The 24,291-nt window shown below is 34.1% G+C and overlaps 1 protein-coding gene across 1 annotated transcript in view; it reads left to right on the top strand.

The window, feature by feature from the left end:
• TMEM65 (transmembrane protein 65) overlaps positions 1-24,291 on the top strand; it is a 58,523-nt gene that overhangs the window by 15,814 nt on the left and 18,418 nt on the right. The window contains exon 2 of the mRNA XM_042972916.1: positions 22,841-22,885. Coding sequence (XP_042828850.1) covers positions 22,841-22,885 — 45 coding nt within the window. The remainder of the gene's footprint in view (positions 1-22,840; positions 22,886-24,291) is intronic.

Here is a 24,291-nt window from a genome sequence, read left to right as displayed (position 1 = left end):
ATTATACAATCTTTAAGATCTCTACCAGCTCTGTAGTACATTTTAAAATATATACAAGTCTCCTTTTTTAAAAAATCCTATGAAATCAGTATATTATAACTTCCTTGAATGCTAGGGCCTTATCTTCCACTTCCTTTGTAACTCTCTGTGGAACCTAATTACACAACTTTGTAATCATTAAGTTATTTTTGGTTGGGTAACTACTACGAGTTACAAAAGTCATAAAATTTTGGAAAAATGCCAGTTTTCACCATTGTAGTGCTTGATATTTTATTAAGTTTTTTTTATTTAACAATTTGAGGTTCAACTGTGTACTTGCCAGACACTATTGAGGCAATTGATAGGGTTCTTAAAATTACGAAGTTTATATTTTAGGGAAGAAGGAGACAGTTTAGTTTGAAATTATAATGCAGTGTGTTAAGTGCTATGAAAGGGTGTACAGTGCATTGAAGTGCATGGGAGGGATAGCAGGGGAGCTGGGAAATGAAGAGGGGACAATGTCACCTTACAGAAAGTAACAACTTGAAATCTAGAGCTCAGTAGGAGGTAGGTGGATCAGGGGTATATGTGCATTGGGTTGTAGAGGTAAACTATCATGAATAATGCCAACATGTTTGCAGTTTAGAAAGATCACTCTGCATATAGCACTGAGAATGGATAGTAGAGGAATTAGACTAGAGGCAGAAAGAGAGGAAAATATTTAGGAGAACTTTGCAGAAATCAAGGAAAGATGATAGAGATCTGGACTAGGCTAGTGGAAGTTAAGGTAGAAAGGGGTACACATATTCAAGAGAGCTTATTTAGGAGTTAAATAATAAAACTGTTAACCGAACAATAGAATATGTATTTGATGACAGCAGTGTGAAATACAAATCAGGTTTCTGATTTGGGCCATTGACAAGATAGTGATATTCTTTACAATGGAAGGGACTGTGCGGGGGAGAAGCAGGTTTTGGAATGGAGAGGTGCATTCATGTTTAGCTGCTTTGGTATTGGGTATTTGTGAGATATGAGATACATATAAAGATACCCATTAGTTAATTAGTTGTATGAACCCTGAACTCCAGAGTAAGATGCAAATTTGGGATCCTACCCATATAGTCAGCAGCAAGGTTGGGGAGATTAAGTAGAGTGAAAAGAGAGGAAAATCCAGGAGAGAACTATGAAAAACACCAAAGTTGGCTGGAAGGGAAGAGGGAGAAGAACCAGAACTAGGAGGAGACCAAGAAGGAATGTTCATAAAGACAGGAAAAGTATCAAGAATAGTGTATCCCAGAAGCAAAATGAAGAAGAGAGTATTTCAAGAGAGAAAAATCTGATGCCTTGGATAGGTCAAGTAAGAGGAAGACTTTGCGGGGGGTGTGGGGGGGGAAGGTTGGTAAGAGGATGTCTGTTGGATTTAAAAGCATGAAAGAGACTGAGGTCTTTGTTAGAAGCAGTCTTATAAAAAGCTCTGTGGGGAGAAACCAGATTTTAGTTGGCTGCAGGAGTATTAATAAGGAAGGATTCATCTCTTAACAAGAACTTTGGTATGGAGGGCAGGAGATGTTGGGTAGTAGCTTAACTTTATCTGAGACTATCTTTTATAAATCAGAAGTCTGAATTTATTCTGAATATTTGTTACTAGTATGCTCATTTCTTACAGACAGCCTTGTGTAGAATTCTAGTCCAATAGGGGCATTATTCTCATGCTGTATGAATTCACATTTCCAAAAGCCACTTTCAGATGGCACCAAAAAAATTGACTCCATATATCAAGATAAGATTAAATTAATAAGCAGTTTTTGGGGAACTGTGTTGTAGATTATAACTTTAACCTTTACTAATGGAAACTTTTTTATAGATTCATTTAATTTTTAAATCATCTGTATTTTCTTAGAACCAATACCTGTAAGAGACCAGCTTTTGTCATTTTAACACATTTCAATCGTAATATATCTTAATTGAAAGATATGTTTTCTTATATTTCATAAAGCTTTAGCTATTTCATTTTTTCAGAAAGTCATGTTCTTACCAGTTATAGATTCTTACAACTTATCCACAGTCTTACTTTTTCTTCAGTGTCGTTAAAATTTTCATAGAAATCAAAAAGATGATTGGAAATTCTATTTTTCAAATTAAAATACCTAAGAGATTGGGGGAACATTTTTTCCTGGGATGTGGAATTTCATTGCTAAAATTGAGACAGTCTTGGGCAAACTGGGCAGTTGATCACCCTACCTGCCCTAAGGAAAATAATAGTATTTTATTTTTCCCCTTCTTGCAGATTAAGGCTTTTGACTCATAGGACAGATTGCAAAAGGATCTAGGTAGAGTTTCATATTCCCTGCACGACTGCTTTTCCCCTCCTCCAAGTCTGCACCATAATGAACACTGTAGCTTTCGCTCATCTTTTTTGCATCTGGTAGGATTTCTGGTCAAAGAATCTGCCAGAAGGTGCAGAGTCTTCTCATTTATGCATACCCTTGTGCCTTCACACTGTCCCTCCAGCCTTCACTGTGCCATCACCGGTTCCCTTACCGTTCTAGCTATGCTCTTGTGGTATCTAGTTGCATCTGTCGCAACTAAGCAAGTGCTAATGTCCCCTCTGTCCTTGCAGGTGCCTGCCTCTTGTTTGCTCTGTGACTTGAGTTCTCTTCCAGGTTCAAAATAAGTCAGGAATTTGAATTTAGAGTGACTGTGTTTTCACCCGAAAGGTGGGAGCAGTACTCTTTACGGCTTTTGACATCCCATAGTGGAAACTAGAGCCCTGCTTCACAAAGCTGAATGTACATACAAAGTCATCTGGAAATCTTATTGAAATACAGGTTCTATTTCAGTCGGTTTGGAGTGGGACCTGAAATTCTGCCTTTCTAACAAGTTTGTAGTGATGGCAGTGCTACAGGTCCATTGAGGAGCAAGGTTATAGAAGGTGTTTTTGTTTATGTTTTTCAGGTTGGAAAGAGTTGAAGTCATATAGATAAACTCAGGCATGTTTGAATTATGAAAGAAACCAGGTTGAGGTGCCTGGGTGGCTCAGTTGGTTAAGCATCCAACTCTTGATTTTGGCTCAGATCATGATCTTATGATCCATGGGTTCGAGCCTGGAATTGGGCTCTGCACTGACAACTTGGAGCCTGCTTGGGATTCTCAGTCTGCCTCTCTCTCTGCCCCTTCCCAGCTTGCTCTCTCTCTCTCTCTCTCTCAAATAAATAAACATTAAAAATTAAAAAAAAAAAAAAAGATAACAGGCCAACAGATGTGAGCATGATAATGTAAGATGTGGCACATTTTGTGAGCTGGCAGAATTTTGTATTTGTGACTAAGATCTTACGGGTTAAAAAACATTCTAGCTTTTTTTTTTTTCCTGCTTAAAGGGGCTTCTTAAAGACAAGCAAAAAATGTAAATTGTTAATACTGATTTTATAGTTACACAATGATTACTTTTGGTTACAAATACTGTGTAATAGATACATTCTTTTTTGCTCATCTGTTTCATTATCCATTAACATCTTTAATATTCTGTCCATTGGTTAGTTTCATTTCTTCAGTGAACCATGCCCCTAGTCTTATTCTTTTGCCTTCCTTCATTCTGTTCTTCCTTTGCTTTCCCCACTTAATTTTGAATTACTTTTAAGATTTTGAAATAACTTCAATTTTATATATCTCTCTCTATTTATATAACAAATCTCAGAGTTTCAAGTATAGCACAATAAGCTTTTTTTTTTTTTTTTTTTTTTTAATTTCCCCTGAAACATTTGCGAATAAGCTCCTGATATGATCCCTGTCATAGGTTGAGTTCTTTAGAAAGCAGTCTCTGAGACAAAGATTAGCTTACAGGAAGTTTATTGGGGAATGCTGTTGAAATCCTCACCTTCCTAAGGGAAGGGAATGGGGGGAAGGAAGCAGGTTTGGGCAGAGGTGCAAGTAAAGTGATGGGGTCTCGGTGGAAGCCTCAGCTTACCCTGTAGAGAGTTCTACAGTTGGGATGACCCAACAACATTGTTCTGAGTTGGGTGAGAGGTCTGGGCCCCTGTCTCTGTAAAAATGAGCTATTGGATGTGGACTGCCTTGGGCAGGGTACAGAACCTTGGGTGAGGCAGCATTCTTTGGCTGAGGCTGTCTCCCACGGTCACTGGCCACTACGAGCTGTCTCTTGGCAGAACTTCCAGCCGTTAAGGACCGACTGCATTGCAATGGCCACAACTGGAATACTTTGGTGTATATTTCTCACAAACAAGAACATTGCTTTATATAGCCACAATGTAACATACACTGCCATCTAAGTACTCCCAGGAAGCTCACTTTCACCAGTTGTCCCAACAACGTGCCTTTACAACAAAAAGATCCAGTCCAAAGTCACATGTTGCATTTAGTTATTAAATATCTTTAATTTCCTTCCACCTGAAACAGTCCATCAGTCTTTAGCTTGGCCTTGATGACCTTGGCACTTTTGAGGTTTATAGACCAGTTATTTTGTAGCATGTACTTCAATTTGATTTTGTCTCTTTCTTCATGAATAGATTCCAGTTATGCATCTTTGACAGGAATAATATAGAAGTGGTGTTACGTTCTTTTTCATCGTGTCATTTGCCCATGATTTTAATTTGTCCTTGGTCGTGTTAACCACGCTATTGTGCAAAGCAAGGACTGCCTTTATTCTAACATGTTTCACTTCAAAATTTCATAATTTTTTATTAATACATATTTTACTTTATCACTTGAATACACTTTGATTTTACAATATTTCTAGCATGCAGATATCCCAAACCTGAGATTGCCATTGTGAAGCGAGCGCAGAAGGTATCATCAGCAGAGACCCCTGATAGTTTTGGTATAGTACAATCTTAACAGTATTGAGTGTTTGTCAGCTGTTACTGCAAATAGCAAAGCATCTATTTGACAGAACTTCTCGCTTGTTTGAAATAGAATGTTTTGGTTATAATGATAACCCCCTTTTTTATTTGCACCAGTGTTTTAGACTGTCTACAGGGTATTTATTTTTATTATCTAATCCTAGACTTTGTGGATATGATGGAATAATAATTGCATGTTTAATTAACTGAGGGATTAAATTTATGACCTTAACAAGACACAAAAAATTTTTTTCAGATTCAGTTTCCATACAGCTTGGTAGCTAACTTATGTTGCATGTGCTAGTTGGAGGAATTATGTTGTGTGTGTGTGTGTGTGTGCATGTGTATGTGTATGTATGTGAGAGAGAGATGGAGGGAGGCAGAAATAAAAATAACTGTCTCTCTGTCCCTATTTTATTTATTTTTGATCACTATTTAATATATTGCCTAAGAAGCATAACACATGTATGAAAAGGAATAAAAAATATCTTATGGAATGATTGAAATTTTATAAGAATAAAGGTTAAATGCAACTTAGTTTTCTTAGGCTGTATATATACTGTCAAGAGCAAAAACCAAACTGTAAGAGCTTAAGAGATATGTAGAAGCGTAGTGCGCGCGCGCACACACACACACACACACACACACACACACACACACACACACTAATATTTCCTGCAAAAAGACCCCAGTATATTCTACTTGGCCATTTCTAACGTAACTTTAAAATTAAAAAGTTTTTATCTCTGTGTATATGTAGAAGTTAACTGTTTAATGGAAATGTCTTTTTAAGAATAAAGTTTTAATTTTGAATTATTCTAAAGATTGTTTACTTAGCCTTCATTTTTTAGGACAAGGTAGGGAAAAAGGAATAATAGTGATTCTGTAGATGATGGCAGATATCAGTAGGAAGTAAGATGCTGCTGAACAATAAGTACTTAATACTTGAACTTGACCTGTCCATGGTTACCTTTTGAGACTTGGTCTTTAATTGTATCTCTGCTCACTGTAGGATGCTTCTTCGTGAATATGTTTTTCAAACCCTCTATTTTTTTATCCCACTAATTATGCAATAAAGAAGAAATATGGAATGAGAATCTTAGAGCTGGCAAGGATCACAAGACCTAAACTCATTTTTTGTAACATGAAATAGATCTAGAGGGTTTACAACATGTTCAAGATTTGGCAACTAGTTACATATACATCACAAAGAGATTAGCGTCAAGTCCTTTGGATTTTTAAGTCAGTGTTCATTTTGCTGTGATAAATTTCTTCAGGATTAGAAGGGAAGATTAGTGCTAGACTATAGGGTATTGAATTGTTCTGAAACCAGCAGAAACCATGTAATTTTCCATTCAAAAAATGTTCTTTGGTAACCATAATATGTCAGTTCATTGTCTCCTCTTTCTTTTAACTGTGATTGATTTTTGAAATATGATTTATCTGAAAGGAAATTACTTCTTAGGACCAGAAAATAGCAATTTGAAAGGGATACTAATATTTTAGTTAATTGTAATTTTACTTCAATTTCAAATATTAATATATGATCAATGTATGTATTAACATACAAGTGATTCTTGGTTTTCTATGTTTTTCTATTGAGATTTTATTCATTGAAAGAGAAGTAGAACAAGAGAATGTTAATCTGGATTCTAGATCCAGCTGTGTAGCCTCAAAGAAGTCACTTAACATCTCTGGGCCTAAATGGCCCCATCTTCAAAGTGGAGAATTAACTCAGTATTTCTTAGTGGGTATACTACTGGCATTTGAGCTGGATAAATCTTCATTATGAAGGACTCTCTTGTGCATTGCAGGGTGTTTAGAATCTCTAATACCAGTAGCATTTCCCAGTCACTGTCACATCCAAAAGCAATCCTGTTATTTGTGAACAAGGGTTGAGGTGTATACTCCATGTTGAGAATTACTGGCCGATGGTTTCTAAGGATCCTTTCAGCTTTAACATTCTGTGAAATAATTCTTTGAAGAATGATTGAAAAGGAAAAAGGTAACTCATTGATGAAAAATCTCAGCTCCTTTCTAGTATTAAGCAATTTTATTTAAAAAATTTTTTAATGTTTATTTATTTTTGAGAGGCAGAGACACAGAGTGCAAGTGGGGGAGGGGCAGAGAGAGAGGGAGACACAGAATCCAAAGCAGGCTCCAGGCTCTTCTGGACTGTCAGCACAGAGCCTGACGTGGGGCTCGAACTCATGGCTGTTGAGATCGTGACCTGAGCCGAAGTTGGATGCTTCGCTTAGCCGACTGAGCCACCCAGGCACCCCTAAGTAATTTTGTTTTAAAATGAATGTCTTCTGGGGAATCTAGGTAACTATACCCACAGATATCTCTATTACTTATCCTGTTCCAAGATGAAATATTATGTTTTTCTAGCTCACTTTAAGCTTTCCATCTATAATACAATGTATCTATGTATAATATACCTAGCCGTATGATTTTCTAAAGTTTCTTAAAGTTACCTACTATCGTCTGTATGTAATAAGTAAAAGTAAGAAGATCTGATTATTTTATGAGTTGTACTGTTGTTTTTATCTTACCATTTTTTAAAAAAGGAATATCATTATATATAGTAGTAATTATTTCCTTTTTCTGTCTTCCTTTGGCATGAAGGAAAGAAAGGAACGTAATCTCTGTGTTAAGTAGTACATATAAGTGTATGTATACATATATTCATATATATATGTATATATAATATATACAAGTTAGACATGTAAAGGCAACAACAAATCAATGTTTGATTATCCTAAAAAAAATCCTAGGAAATGACAGATAAGAGAGAAATAAATTATTGTACTTCTAGTATTTACTCTTTTTTAAGCCAGAGTTAAGCAGTTAACAAGCTAATACACTAATTATGTTAATAAAAGTGATAATTAATTGGGCACTGTCTTCTTCATCATTACTGCTGGCCAACTCCTGCCCTCAGCTGTTACATGACTGGCCTGCCTCAACCCAGGAATGGGTTAATTGCAGTGAAGTGAATTAGATACCAGTGTAGGTTACAATGAAACCCCAGGTCCCATGTTATGTTCCCCAGAAGTTAATGAGGTAATAGTATTATTATGCCATCCAGGTAGAAGTTTCTTTTCTACATAATGTGCATGTTGCAATAAACTTTTAAATGCTAAATAAAATGACAAAATCACACTCAAATGCTTTTTGTCTTTGGTCTTAGCTAAGGCATGCATTTTTTTAAAGCATGCACTTAAAAAAATTATTAAAAAGTACTTTTACAATTATAGCTTTTATTATAAAAGACTTGATAATTTAAATTTACTAAGTTAAAAAGTTTAGTTCCTTGCTACTTCTAAAGAATGTTTCCATTTTTCAGTTTTGAGTGTCAGTTTTTATAAGTGTATTACTTAGCCATATGATTGCGTTTCTTTTGAAAATACTGCTTTGTGGCTTTTGAAAATAAACCTTTTTTTAAAGCTTTTTCCTGTTTGGTGCATGTTTGATCATTTTATACAATTTGTTTAAATTATTTTGTATATGGCATGGTTTGCATTTTAAATCTTTAAATTCTTTAATGTGTTCTATATTTATTGCAAATTTCACCTTGCCCTTTAGAACTTTTGATTTTGTTAAAAGTCTAAACCATTATTCATAATGTTCATAAATAGAGTAACTGAGACTTGCAGGCTCTAAATTGTTGCTTGAACACAGTAGTTTCATCCCTGTTCTTTTCATAAATCTTTTATTAGACCAAAGTGTGATTTGTGTTGCCAACTCTACTTCCTGTACTTCCTTGGGGAAGATGCTGGGGTGGGGCCTGGAACAAGTAGTAGGTGCTCAAAAGATCAAAACTAGCTAATTGGACATTTAGACTATTGAGTTATTTGTAATTGAAGGAATAACGTGTGCATTAAACTATCTCAGAGTGTAGTTGCTTTAGTATTTTTCTCATTAAGTACATTATAAATGATTTTAAATTATTCCTTTGATTTGTGATCTTATATTGATGATTATGTCCATAGTAACAGACTAAAATAAGTTACCACATTTAGAATTATCATTGCCTTGAAATCATAATAGAAAACAAGACGCTTTTTTTGTTTTTCAGATTTTTTTTTTAAGTTTGGATTTATACTTTGTAAAATATGGTTAAATTTAATGAATGGAATGTTTAACTATGAAAATGACAAATTATGGTTTCTACTGAATAATGTAATAAAACTCATTTTGTACGCGAAGGGGTCTAGTTTTGTTTTCCAGTATCACCATTATAAATGTGTTTTATAATAGAGGCTAAAACATAGAAACAGTAATATTCTACTTACAGTTCTACCAAAGCATTTTGATTTTCAATTTAAGATATACCTCTAAGTAGAGTAACTTGTTTAAAAAAGAAACAAGGCATACCTTATCCTAAAAAGTATTTTATAAATACTTATTAATATTAGACTGAATTCTTTTTATAAAATTTTTTATAATTTTTTTTATTATAATTTTAATTATATTTATATTTAATATAAATTTAATATATTTAATTTAATTTAATTTATATATTTATATATATTTTATATATTTATATATATATAATTTATATATATATATATAATTTAATATATTTAATTTAATTTAATTTATATATTTATATATATTTATATATATTTAATATATAATAATTTAATATATTTAATATATATTTATATATTTAATATAAATTTAATATATTTAATAATATTATTATAATATATAATTTTTTATAATTTTTTATAAAATTTTTATAAAATTTTTATAAAATTCTTTTTATAAAAGAATTATTTTCAAAGGAAAATATAGTTAAAGGGAGATATCTCAGACTCACTCTACCTGATTGTTTTATTACAATATTTTACCAATTAAAATACCAATTAAAATAATTGATAATTGATTAGGGCTTAGAAATTTCTTTCAAATTTCTTTCAAATATTTGCTTTAATGACAACATTAAACGTGTCTACATTCTGAAAACATGAAAATATTTTTAGTGGAGTGTTATATTGGAAAAATCATGAAGCAAGATGGGCATAATTTGACATACTCTTTCTGAGAGAAATTTTGCAAAATTTTAAGAATCCTTAACTTCCTTCCTTCCTTCCGACTCAGTATTACCATTTAGGAATCTACCCTAAGGAACTTTCAGAGGAACATAAAAAGATTTAGATACAAGTTTATATTAATATTATTTGTAAATGTGGAAAAAAAACAAAGAATAAATATCTAGTGATAGGGGATTAAACTGTTATACATCATATGATGAAAAAATGCCACCGATATTTCTAGATAGCAATAATGAAGCAGCAGAAAGAGAATTCAAGGAATCAACCTTATTTACAATTACACCAAAATCCATAAGATACCTCTGAATAAACCTAACCAATGAGGTAGAAGATGTGTAACTGAAAACTATAGAACACTTCGGAAAGAAATTGTTGAGGAAGAAATTGTGAAGAAGACCCAAAGAAATGGAAAAACATTCCATGCTCATGGATTAGAAGAGCAAATATTATTAAAATGTCTATACTGCCCAAAGCAATCTACACACTCAGTGCGATCCTTATCAAAATAACACCAGCATTTTTCACAGAGCTAAAACAAACAATTCTAAAATTTGTATGGTACCAGAAAAGACCCTGAATCGCCAAAGTAATGTTGAAAAAGAAAAGCGCAGCAGGGGGCATCACAATTCCGGACTTCAAGCTGCATTATAAAGCTGTGATCATCAAGACAGTATGGTACTGGCACAAAAACAGACACATAGATCAGTAGAACAGAGTAGAAAACCCAGAAATGGACTCACAACTATACAGTCAACTAATCTACCACAAAACAGGAAAGAATATCCAATTTAAAAAGACAGTCTCTTCAACAGATGGTGTTGGGAAAACTGGGCAGTGACATGCAGAAGTATGAAACCGGACGGCTTTCTTACACCAGACACAAAAATAAATTCAAAATGGCTGAAAGACCTAACTGTGAGACAGGAAACCATCAAAATCCTGGAGGAGAACACAGGCAGCAACCTCTTTGACCTTAGCTATAGCAGTTTCTTACTAGACACATTTCTGGAGGCAAGGGAAACAAGACAAAAATAAACTATTGGGACCTCATCAAGATAAAAAACTTCTGCACAGCAAAGGAAACAATCAACAAAACTAAAAGGCAGCTATTGGAATGGTAGAAGGTATTTGCAAATGACATACCTGATAAAGGGCTAGTATCCAAAATCTATAAAGAACTTATCAAACTCAACACCCAAAAAACAATCCAGTGAAGAAATGGGCAGAAGGCATGAATAGACACTTTGCCAAAGATGTCTAGGTGGCTAACAGACACATGAAAAGATGCTCAATATTACTTATCATCAGAGAAACACAAATCAAAACTATAATGAGATACTGCCTCACACCTGTGAGAATGGCTTAAAATTAACAACTCAGGAAACAACATGTTGGTGAGCATGTGGAGAAACGGGAACCCTCTTACACTCTTGGTGGTAATCTGAACTGGTGCAGCCACTCTGGAATATAGTATGGAGGTTCCTCAAAAAATTAAAAATAGAACTACCCTAGGACCCAGCAGTTGTGCTACTAAGTATTTATCCCAAGGATGCAAAAATAACTTATCAAAGGGGCACATGCACCCCAATGTTTATAGCAGCACTGTCAAACAGTAGCCAAAATATAGAAAGAGCCCAAATGCCCATCAACTGATGAATAGGTAAAGAAATACACACACACACACGCACACACATGTGTATAAACACACCACAATGGAATATTACTCAGCCATCAAAAAGAATGAAATCTTGCCATTTGCAACGAGGTGAATGAAACTAGGGTGTATTATGCTAAGTGAAATAAGTCAGTCAGAGAAAGACAAACACCATATGATTTCACTCATATGTGGAATTTAAGAAACAAAACAGATGAACACAGGGGAAGGGAAGGCAAAATAAAATAAGATAAAAACAGAGAGGGAGACAAACCATAAGAGACTCTTAACTACACAGGACAAACTGAGGGTTGCTGTTGGCAAGTCGGGTGGGGAGATGAGCTAAATGGGTGATGGACATTAAGGAGAGCACTTGGTGTTGTATGTAAGTGATGAATCACTAAATTCTACTCCTGAAACCAATACTACACTAAATGTTAACTCACTTGAATTTAAATAAAAACTTGGAAGAAAAAATTAAAATAAAATAAAATAAATAGAAATCATGGCCAAATAGAAAAAAAAAATGCCACCAATCAAATCATTACCTTAAAAAAATTGAAGATAAGGGAAAATATTCACCATATAATGCTTTGTAAAAATGGCAGAATATGTTTTATGTATACATCTCTATAGAAAAAAGATCAAAGGGTAATACAGCAAAATGTTCATTTCTGAGAAGTTATATGTACTTAATTTTTTTTTCTGAATCCAATTAATTTCCTGCAGTAAACATGTATGATCTTCATACTTGAAAAGTGTAACTTTTTCCTTTGGACAAGGCAAAGGATATTAGTATTTTAAATGTTATTTTCTAATTTTGCTAAAAAATTCCTAAGTCAAAAAAAAAAAAACAAACTCAATATCCACATCTCTTTAATATATGTAAATACAAATAAATAAATATTTGTGTAAGTTATGTATACATATACATAATGCATGCATGTGTGTATATAAATATGGCTTGTTAAATGTAAGATGTTTACAGTAAATTCCTATTTAGGCAATATATTTTGCTTGAAAAGCACAATCAGAGGCACAAGGCATTGTATGGCCAGGCTGCAGACAGTTGTTGTGTTTCCAGAGGCTCTGTTTAAAACTTGCATATAGGGGCACCTGCGTGGCTTAGTCGGTTGGGCGTCTGACTTCAGCTCAAGTCATGATCTCAAGGTTTATGAGTTCAAGCCGCACGTCGGGCTTGCTGCTGTTGGTGCACAGCCCACTTCAGACCCTCTGTCCCCCTCTCTCTGCCCCTCCCCCGCTTGTGCTCTCTCAAAAATAAAACATTAAAAAAATTTGTTTTTAACTCGCATGTTGTATGTTCCTGAAAAGTGTAATTTAAACAAATTTTCTACTTTATTCTAAGCACTAATATAAAGAGTAAATTTTACTCTTATTCTTATAGAGTATAACACGTGTGTAAATTTACTCTTATACTTATAACACTGATAAAAATATTTGAATACAAAAGTTACATTTTAGTTATGAAGTAGTATAAAATATTTTAGTAAAACCTACTAGGAATTTTCTAGGATTAAAGGAAATATGAGCTTTAAAGTGGTAATAGTTGTTCTTGTATGGTTAGAGGTCCTGTTGTCATTGCAATAATATAGGTTTGGTTGTAGGATTTCTGTCCCAAATACATGTCCTAGGAAAAGCTTCTCCTGATGTTTACTAATAAACTATTACTGGTTACCTTCCAGTACAGGAAAAAGAAAAAAAAAAAGATTAACTGGAAATTAATTTATTAGAACCTACAATTAGCCAACTTATCTCCTACTAAATGCCATTTTAAGGTTTAAAAAAGGGTAATGATAAACAATTGGTCAGGAATTTACTTTAAAATTTATTTTATTTTATTTTTTATGTTTATTTTGAAAGAGAGAGTGCATGTGCACACACATGTGCACACGTGAGCAGGGTAGAGGCAGAGAGTGAGGAAGAGAGTCCCAAGCAGGCTCTGTGCTATAAGCACAGAGCTCGGCCATGGGGCTCGATCCCACAAGCCATGAGATCATGACTTGAGCTGAAGTCAAGAGTGGGACATTCAACTGACTGAACCACCCAGGTGCCCCACTCAGGAATTTATTTTATATGTTTTTCTTTCTTTTTTTTTTTTTTTTAATTTTTTTTTAATGTTTATTTATTTTTGAGACACAGAGAGACAGAGCATGAACGGGGTGAGGGTCAGAGAGAGAGGGAGACACAGAATCTGAAGCAGGCTCCAGGCTCTGAGCTGTCAGCACAGGGCCCCACGCGGGGCTCAAACTCACTGACCGTGAGATCATGACCTGAGCCGAAGTCGGACGCTTAACCGACTGAGCCACCCACGCGCCCCCCAGGAATTTATTTTAAAATAAACTTTTAGGGGCATGTGGGTGGCTCAGTCAGTTAAGTCTCTGATGGTGGCTCAGGTCATGATCTCAGGGTTTGTGAGTTCAAGACCTGCGTCGGGCTCTGTGCTAACAGTGCAGAGCCTGCTTGGGATTCTCTTTCTCTCTGCCCCTGCTGTGCACTCTTTCTCTCTCAAAATAAATAAATACACTTTAAAAAATAAAATAAGCTTTTAGAATGTGACCTAGGATACAGAAACATTTAGACCTGTGTCCTACAGCAAAACCTGAGAACCCCTGGCACAGTTGAGATGCTTTTTATTCATCTGTTTTTCCCATAGTGCTCAGCATTGTGCTGTATTAGTTCTCTGTGTGCACAATGGAGTCTGATCCAAAGATACCAAGTTTAGACGGCTGGATGACTGATCAACAAAGCATCACAGTAGAGAGACTGAAAAAAATCCATGTTCCAGCAATTCATTTGCCCAGATCTAGGGAGTCTCTTTCTTGTGTCGCCTTTTCTGAGGCTCCCTTTAAAATAATCTCTCTCCCTCCCTCCCTCTCCATTTAAAAAAAAATCTCTGCATTTGTTGCTCATCTGTTTTTCTTACCATGTTCTGTTTCTCATTCCTCCCTCTGCTGCTCTCTTCCTAATCTAACATTCCTCTTTCTTTAAGTAAATACAGTACCAAACTTATTTATACTTATATTTATGTAGGGAAATATAAAACAGCTGGATTAAATACATTATTATTCCTGAAATAGGAGAAAAAAATTCTTAATTTGTGTTTTCTTTTGACTCTCTTCTCATTTCTTTTTTATATGATAGTGCCCTCACTTTTATACTTCCTAAAGAGCTATTAATTGAGCATTAAAATGATTGTGATGCACTATAACATTCTAATACATCAAAGAAATAATTCCTTTTTAAAAAATGTTGATATTACATAGGCAATAACGGCATTTTTATAAGCTACGACAGGTCTCTGGTTGCTTCAGTTAATTAGAAAACTAACTGAATACCTCATGCTTTATACAATCTAAAAAGTTAGAGTTTCATTGCATTTAGAAAAAAAGTAAAATTGCTTTACATTTTAAATCATTTTCTCTAGTCTTGCTGGGTTGCTGAAGCAAAACAAAATGTTGAAAGTGTTAAAAAAAAATCCTATATTTAAACATACCAAGTGTTTTTCTTATATTCTCAAGATTTGTAATTAGTATCTCAGATATTTTTATATTAGGAAAAGATTTGTCTATGTTTTATAATACTTTAATATATTTAAATTCTCAAGGACATGTTGGAGGAAGAGAGAGTTCCATTTCAAATAATTTTCATTTGATTTGATACAGTAAAAACTAGCTGTTTGCAACAACTGTCTTTTCTTATTTACCCTTCCTCAGGCAGACTTTTAAATGCACCATCCAAAGGAAAAAAATCCTATATATAAATATTACCTCATAAATGCTTGCAGATAATTTTCCTAACCTATGTATTTCTTTTTTTTTTATTTTAATTTTATTTTTAGTTTATCTTTTGAGAGAGAGAGAGAAGGGGAGGGGCAGAGAGGGAGGGATAGAAAGAATTGCAAGTAGGCTCCATGCTGTCAGCGCAGAGCCTGATGCAGGGCTCAAACCCACAAACCATGAAATCATGACCTGAGCCGAAATCAAGAGTCAGATGCTTAACTGACTGAGCCACCCAGGCACCCCTTAACCTATGTATTTCTAAACATGGAACTCTAGTAAGAGCAACTTCTTCCAATAATGAGAAATATCTAAAAAAAGGGAAAAATGCAAGGGAATATGGATGCTATTTTTTTGCCACTATTATGAATAAACACACTTAAAGAAAGCAGAAGAGTCATCATTCAGTTAAGGATTTTGGTGTCTGTGTTCATGAGGAATATTGGTGTGCAGATTTTTCTTTTTTGCGATTTCTTGGTTAGGTTTTATTTTTAGGATTATTCTGACCTCATAAAACAAATTGGGAAGTATTTTCATATCTTCTGTTTTTTGAAATAATTTGTGAGTTTATATAAGATTGTGTGTGTGTGTGTGTGTGTGTGTGTGTGTGTGTGTGTGTGTGTTTAAGCATTTGACAAAATTCACCAATGAAACCATCTGAGCCTGGAGGATTTTTGTGTGTATATGTTATGGAAAAGTGTTTGGTGACAAATTCAATCTTATTAATAGATAGAACTATTCAGATTTTTTGTTTCATTTTATGTCAGTTTTGGTAAATTGTATTTTTCAAACAATTTGTCCATTTTATCAAAGTTGTTGCATTTGTTGGCATAAAGTTACTGGTAATACTCTCTTTAATTTCTTTAGGATCTGTAGTGATGTCCCTTCTTTCATTTCTGATACTAGTATTTTGTGTTTTCTCTTTCTTGATCAGTGTACCTAGGGGCTTATTAATTTTGTTGATCATTTCAAAGAACCAACTTTTGTCTTTGTCTATTTCCTTTATTTTCTATTTATTGATTTCGGCTCTTTTCTTTTGTTATATCCTTTTTGTTTACTTTTGATTTAACTCGCTCTTGGTCTTTTTTTCATAGCTTCTTAAGATAAAACTGTAAGCCATTTATCTTAGACCTTTCTTCTTAATGTAAGTATTTCAAACTATAAGCTTTCCTTTAAGCATTCATATAGCTGCATCCCATAAATTTTGATATGTTGTATTTTCATTGATATTCAGTCCAATTTCCCTTTTGATTTCTTCTTTGGCCCATGTATTTAATTATGTTAAAATGTTTATTTGTTTTCAGAGAGAGAGAGAGAGAGTTAGTGAGCAGGGGAAAGGCAGAGGAAGACAGAGGATCTGAAGCAGGCTCTGTGTTGACAGCAGAGAGCCCAGTGTGGGGCTTGAACTCACAAATGTGAGATCATGACCTGAGCTAAAGGCAGAGGCTTAACTGACTGAGCCACCCAGGCACCCCAGGCCCATGTATTTAGAAAATGTTATTTAATTTCCAAAACTTTTTTTCTAGATACCTTATTGTTGATTCCATTTTGGTCAGAGAATGTATTCTTTATGATTTTAATCATAAATTTATTAACATCTGTTTTGTGGATCAGCTTATGGTCTCTTGGTGAAAGAACCATCTCCACTTTAGAAGAATATATGTATTCTATAGTTGTTGGGTGTTGTTTAAATATTAATTGGATCAGGATGATTGGTAGTGTTGTTCAAATAATCTGTATCTTACTGATATTTTTCCCTAGTTTTCTGTCAGTTGCTGAGAAAGAGGTTTCTATCTCTCTAAGTATGACTGTGGAATTGTTTATTTTGCCCTTTAATTCTGTCAGATTTTGCATCATGCATTTTGAAGCTATGTTATTAGGCATAATCAAATTATTATTTTGCCTTTTGATGAATTAACTCTTATCATTTTGAAATGTCCCTGGTTCTGGTCATATTCTTTAGGTCTACTTCATGTGATATTAAAATAGCCACGCCAGCCTTTATAAGCTTAGTGTTTGTATAGTAAGTATATCTTTTACCATCCATTTACTTTCAACCTATTAAAGTGTAATTCTTGTGGATATCTTAGAGTCGGGTCTTGCTTTTTTTATCCATTTTGACAAACTCTGCCTTTTCATTGACGTGCTTAGTTTAGTCCATTAACATTGAATGTAAATTACTGACATGGTAGGATATAGGTTTGCTATTTTACTATTTGCTTTTTGTCCCTCTGTTCTCATTTCCTGCATTTTTTTTACTTAATTCTTAAAAATTCCTTTCAAATTATTTACTAGCTTTTTAACCGTATTCTCATTGCATTTTGTCTGTATGTGTGATTGCTCTAGGCATTACAGATATGCATTCTTGGGGCACTGGGTGGCTCAGCTGGTTAAGTGTCCAGCTTTGGTTCAGATCATGATCTAATGGTTCACGGGTTCAAGCCCCGCGTTGGGCTCTTTGCTGACAGCTTGGAATTGACCCTGCTTCAATTCTCTGTCTCCCTGTCTTTCTGCCCCTCCCTCACTTTCTCTCAAAAATAAATAAATATTTTTTAAAAAAACAAATATTCATTCTTAGTTTTTCATAGACTACTTAGAGCTAATATTGTACTACTTAATAGACATTGTAGAAATATCGCAACCAAATTACCCAATTGGTCCATTTGTAACCTCTTTCATCCTTTATGCTTTGATGTCATATGTATTACATCTATGTATGTTATAAACTCCATAAGGCAGAGTTACAATTTTTTCTATAGGTAGTCAGGTCTACCTAAATTAAATTACCAGGGAACAAGTAGTTTTTTAATATAACCATTTCTGATACTCTTCATCCTTTCCTAAAGATCCTACTGCCCAACTGGCATTTCCCTTCAGTCTGAAGAACTCGCTCTCACATTTCCTAGATTGCAGGTTGGCTGGCAACATATTCTCATAGTTTTAGTTTTTCTGAAATACATTTGCCTTCATTCTTGAAGGATAATTTTTCTGGATACAGAATAATGGCCGATAGCTTTTTTTCCCCCCTTCTTGAATCATGTAAATCATTGTTTTCCTTTAGTGAACGTGTCATTTTTTGTGACTATGTAAGATTCTTTTTTATCATTGATTTTCTTCATGTTTATTCTACTAGGGGTTCACTGAACTTTCATGACTCTTGAAATTTTTGTCTTGCACCAAATTTGGGAAATTATTAGACATTATTTGTTCAAACATTTTTTTTTTTGTTTTTTTTCTTCTTGCTTTCTGGAACTCCAGTTATACATGTTTTGACTTTTTGATATTTAGCCACAAGTCTCTGAGACTGATTTGTTATTTCTCAATCCTTTTATTTTCTGTTCTTCATATGAATAATTTTTATTGGTCTATCATGTTCGCTCTTCATTCTGCTTTTAAGCCTATCCAATTAATTTTAAGATTTCAGATAATTTTCATATGAGTTTGGTTCTTTTTATAGTTTCTATTTGACTATGTTTTCATTTATGTTTTTGAATATAATTTTAATTGCTACTTTATTAGACCTTGTCTGCTACTTCTAACATTTGAGTCACTTCAGAATTTATCTTCATCTATTGTTTTTTTCTCCCGAAGATGGGTCATTTTGTCCTGTTTCTTTGTTTGTGAAGCATTTTAGATTATATCTTAGTCACTGCTGCAATTATCATGTTGTAGAGACTCTGGATTGTGCTTTATTCTTCTAAAAGATACTGATTTTTCTTTACTTGTTTTAGCAGGCAGTTGATGGTTAGGCTCATACTACAAACTGTATCTTGGTGTACAGCTCAAATCTTCAGTTATTTTACCCTTAGCTGAGATTTGTTTTGGTTTTTACCACACATGTGTGGTTCACAGGTCAGCCATGTATTTGAACTGACTGTATATACGGAATTTAGGGCTCCTCCTCCTTTCTGTCTCTATCATTTCCAGGACTCCCCTGTCACTTTCTAGTGGCTTTGGCTACCTTGCACCCTGGCCACTGCTTCTGCAGGCCAGAAAGACTGAAGATATTTTGTTGGACTTTTAGTTGCCCCAATATTGTGGGTGAGGTCTGCCCTTAGGCCAAAAGCTACAACAAGCAGCTAATTCACTTAGTTCCGTTCCTTTTTCTAAGTGTGGATTCCTTTCCAGAAGCAACCTGTTTTTGGACATTTTCTAGTGCTTTTAGGTAGTTATATATTTATTACATATTTGTTTATAGTTTATAGATATTCTATGCAGGAAAATTGGTCTCACAGGAGGTTAGGAAGCCAGTAGTGGAAGTAGAACCAGAATTTTTTAAGTTAAAATCATTGGAAAATATGATATGGTAAAATACAGTCTAGGGTTAATGATTATCTTATTATTTCAAGATATTTAGAAAAAGAAAAAAGTAATGGTGTATATTACACACACACACATACATTCACACACACACATACACACCCAAACTGAAAGAACTAGGTTTTTCTAACTCCAAAGTCTTCTTAATGAAACATTAGATTAGAATATATTTCCAATGTAAGTGTCGATAGTTTACTATATGTCAAAAGAAAATTCTCAAGTTTATTTATTTATTTTGAGAGAGAGAATGAGAGAGAGTGCGAGCAGGGGGCGGGACAGAGAGAGAGGGAGAGAGAGAATCCCAAGCAGGCTCTGTGCTGCTCTCAGCACGGAGCCCACAGTGGGGCTCAATCTCACAAACCGTGAGATCACGACCTGAGCCAAAATCAAGGGTCAGTTGCTTAACTGACCGAGCCACTCAGGTGCCCTCAGAAAGAAAATTCTTGGGGTGTCTGGGTGGCTTAAGTCAGTTGAGCGTCCGGCTTCGGCTCAGGTCATGATCTCACAGTTCGTGAGTTCGAGCCCCGCGTCGGGCTCTGTGCTGACAGCTCAGAGCCTGGAGCCTGCTTCTGCTTCTGTGTCTCCCTCTCTCTGCCCCTAACTCACTTGCATTCTGTCTCTGTCTCTCTCAAAAATAAAAAACATTAAAAAAAATTTTTTTAATAAAAAAAGATAATTCTTAAGGTTAAGATACATATGTAGGGAAATAAAAAGCTTCTGAGGTTTATTGTGACTGTTTTGAGGGAGGTTATGTTAGCAGTGACTACAGGTTTTTGGTGTTTTTTTTTTAAGTTTGTTTCAAGAGACAGAGGGTGGGAGGGGGGTAGAGAGAGAAGGAGAGGGAGAGAATCCCAAGCAGGCTTCGCACTGTCAGCACAGAACCCAATGTGGGGCTGGATCCCAGGAACCGTGAGATCATGACCTGAGTGGAGATGAAGAGGTGGGTGCTTAACCGACTGAGCCACCCAGGCGCCCCACAGCCAGTACAGTTTAAACCTGTATAAGATTGCGTGGGCTTACTTCCAAGATTGAGTTCTGTTGTGCATTGAACCTCTAATGTTTTTCACTTCTGATATATATAGTTTTGATTTAGTTAACATAATAAGGTAATAAACAGCGTCAAAGTCCTCAAAATGACCAACTTATGGCTTAAAACATTTTTGACAGATACTTTCCAATAAAATTTCCACTTTCTAGGAAATGTTCCTTTCATGTTTCCTCTTGCTGCTTATTAGGTTCTTTGTGAAGCAGGAGGCAAAGTATCTGCTTTGATTTTACCTTAATCTCTGTGCCAGTGGTTTTCCTTCCTGCTCTATCTCCTTTACTTTGTATTTCTTTCTCTTTCTCAGTCTTTAAAAAAGTTATTTTTTCATTAGTTTTAATTTTTTAATCCGTATGTGTAATAGGAAAGAGAGATGAGGAATATTGAGTATATTATTTGATTGTTTGCTCTTTGCTGCACATCATACATTTGCCTACCTCTTACCCTTTCTTCTTAGGAGTTGTAAAATATTTTAAATATTTTGCTCAATATGAAGATGTAGGGAATTTGAAGAAGTAAAAGCAAGGACTCTGTATACTCTCATTCTATTGGGAAAGTCCTGCTTGTTGAATTTTTAGGTATTTCAAGATGTTCCAGTCAACTGACAAGGACTTCTCCTCACAGTGTCAGAACTGTAGTGATGATGAGAGTAATGCATCTAGCAAATAGTTCTGGTATGTAACCACTTTTGCATGTTTACTTCAGCAGAAAACTCTGGAGTACGTAGTAACCTATGTTCCTTGTTAAAATTTGGAAAACCATTTGCATGCTTTCAAAATAGATCTTGAGGTAATGGTGTTAGTCAACAGACAGCGAATATACTTTAATCAGATGGGAAATTCTGCAAAGATCAGTATATCTTCATTTCATAACTCTTCTAAAAAGGGGAAAACAAAACTTAAACTTGCATTCTTAGAACTGTCTGAATAATATGATCATTGATTAAACTCAAGGTTTTAGCATACTTATTGTAAAACCGTTTTGGTACTGTATGCGCTTTTAGTAAAATACCATTCACAAATATGGACAATACTTTTTTACATAGTTTATCAATGGAGATACATTTGCTTTTTACTTTTTCTAAAGCTAAATTCTTCACTTCTTATGTTGTCACAGAGTATAAATAAAAATTTTAGAAAATATATATCCAGTTTGTAATGTGTTTCCTTGGACAGTCTGGTTGTACTAAACCTTTAGAGCAGTGTGATCCATGGTGTGGGTGTTAATTTTTTTGGACTGGAGGAGGAGGAGGATAAAGTACAGTTCTCTGCCATTTTACCAGAGCTCACTCTTGTACTTACACAAATGGTGAGATGGTTATTGTTATGAGATTAGCTATGTTGCTTCTTTATAATAATTGTTAATTTTTAGATTTAATGATGGCAGTTACAGATATTACTTTGGGAAAATTTGGTGTGTTTATTATGATATATATTATAAATAGTTTATTGTTACTTGTGATTTTGACTAGCACTCTACTTTTTATTGTGTAGAATATTCTATATTATCCAATAGTATAGGTTCCAAAACTCAAAATATTTCGTTATATTATCAAGGGAGATTAAGGAACAGAACACAATCCAGTGAAGTCATTGTTGAAATACATTGCTTTAAAAATATTATTTTCTGTTTTTTAAAGGATATACTAGGTCTATTTGAATATTCTTTTTTCTGCTATCAATGTTTGTTTGTATATATATTTCTTAAGACATCTATCATTGCCATCTTAAAGAAGGGTAACTATATTTCAAAGGTTTTTGTTTTTTGTGTTTTTGGTGGGTTTTTTTGTTTTGTTTTGTTTTTACTGTAACTAATGTAATCAGGCCCATTATATAGATGTAAAGATTTAAAAAAAAAAAAAAATGAAAAGCTAATGATTACCCAAGGCCATAGGGTCCATGGTAGACTTGTCACTAAAGTTCAGTTTTGTTTTCTAGCCTTGTGATGTAATCCATACCAAGTATTATTTTCTGTATGGATAACTTTGGTCTGTTATCCTACAAAAATGTATGAATAAACTTTGATATTCTCCCACTTTGTAAATCTGCTGGTATTTTCTTCACTGTAATAAAAAAGAACTCATGCTATGGTAACTAATTCTTGACCTAAACCCTTTTTTTCCCCTTTAGAAAAATTGGAAGCACCACCACCCACACCAGGACAGCTGAGATATGGTAATGGTTCTATAATTGTTAAATATTTGCGCATCTGTCTTTTAGACTTGAAATAACTGTATCATTCACTGATAGTATAGAAGAGTCAGTAAATTTAATTTTTCCAGAGAGAGTAGATTATCTTATTTATCATGCTGAAACAAAAAGTTTATAAACTTGGTTTAAGACATATTACAATGTTAGGGAATTTCGACATTTGTAACAGTATCTAACATTGTTAAACTGTAGTTACCATGTAGAAATAAAATTATACTTATGGTAAGGTTTCCTTAATTCCCAGTAAAAACGATATGTTTACTTTAGTTTGGATTTAAGTTGGGTAATTTCAGAACTTGAAAGTCTGAGCTCAGGGCTGGGTAGAACTGTTCTCTGGTGGAGAAAATACTTACGGCGTGCTGTTTGTAATGATGAAGAAAGTTAAGTTCGTTGAACACTGCCACGAAGAAGAAGCTCATAAATGGTGCTGGTGTGCTTTCTTTACTGTTATGATAGAAATTAAATAGTCAACACTGACATAATGTAAAACAGTTTGGGATCTTATTATAGAGACAATGAAAGAAGAGAATGTTTTAATGGTGCAGTAAATTTGAGTAGATTGTAAGTGAAAGCTAAATATCAGATGTGATTTGCTGTTATAGAATAGTATTTTCCAAAGGAAGTTGAAGAAATCGCAAATTAATAGGAGATCATTACATACTGGAGAGTAAACTTACATAACTTTTAAAAATTAATAGCCAGTTCTTTTTCTCTCAGAGGTAGAATACAATTTATATTAGAAATAAGTAACTTTTCCCAAATACCAAAACATTTAAGAATTCTTTAAGACTTTTTTCCCCCAGGTAATTTTTTGTGTTTCTCCTAGCCTAGGTTCATGCAGTTTGTATCCAAGCACCGTATAATACTGTTATCAGTTTTTTTTTGTCATATTGAAATGAGCTGTTTGTATGGTGTGTTACCATACCCAAACTTTTTGAAGGCTGGTAACCAAATCTTATTTATCTTTGTATCTCATGCCCAGTGGAGTGGCCAGTACATGTTTACTTAACAACATGAAAATTGTATTTTTTCCTTTGTGTTGAAAGTAAATTTTAATATATAGGACACATTTTTTAGGTCTAAGCATAAAAACATGATATATTTTATATTTCAGAGTTGCTTATTACAGAAGTTTGGATGTCTAGTAGTTAAGTAACTAGACTTAGGCAAAAAGTCAAAGAGCTAAGGTTAGACTCTTTAATTGAAGAATCCCATTTCATTAATACACTTTGATTTTTATCATCTTTAATAACTTTTAAAATAATATTCCTTGTAATTAAAAAATGCTGCTTTTTATCTTGAACTTTCTTACTTGATAGCAAAAAGAAATCTGAAATGATCTGGGATGTATATACACCCTTTTCTTGTGA

Source organism: Panthera tigris, chromosome F2 (assembly GCF_018350195.1).
Source record: "Panthera tigris isolate Pti1 chromosome F2, P.tigris_Pti1_mat1.1, whole genome shotgun sequence".
NCBI classification, from domain to species: Eukaryota; Metazoa; Chordata; class Mammalia; order Carnivora; family Felidae; genus Panthera; species Panthera tigris.
Note: the sequence above shows the minus strand (reverse complement) of the source record. Positions and strands in the feature narration are given on the sequence as shown.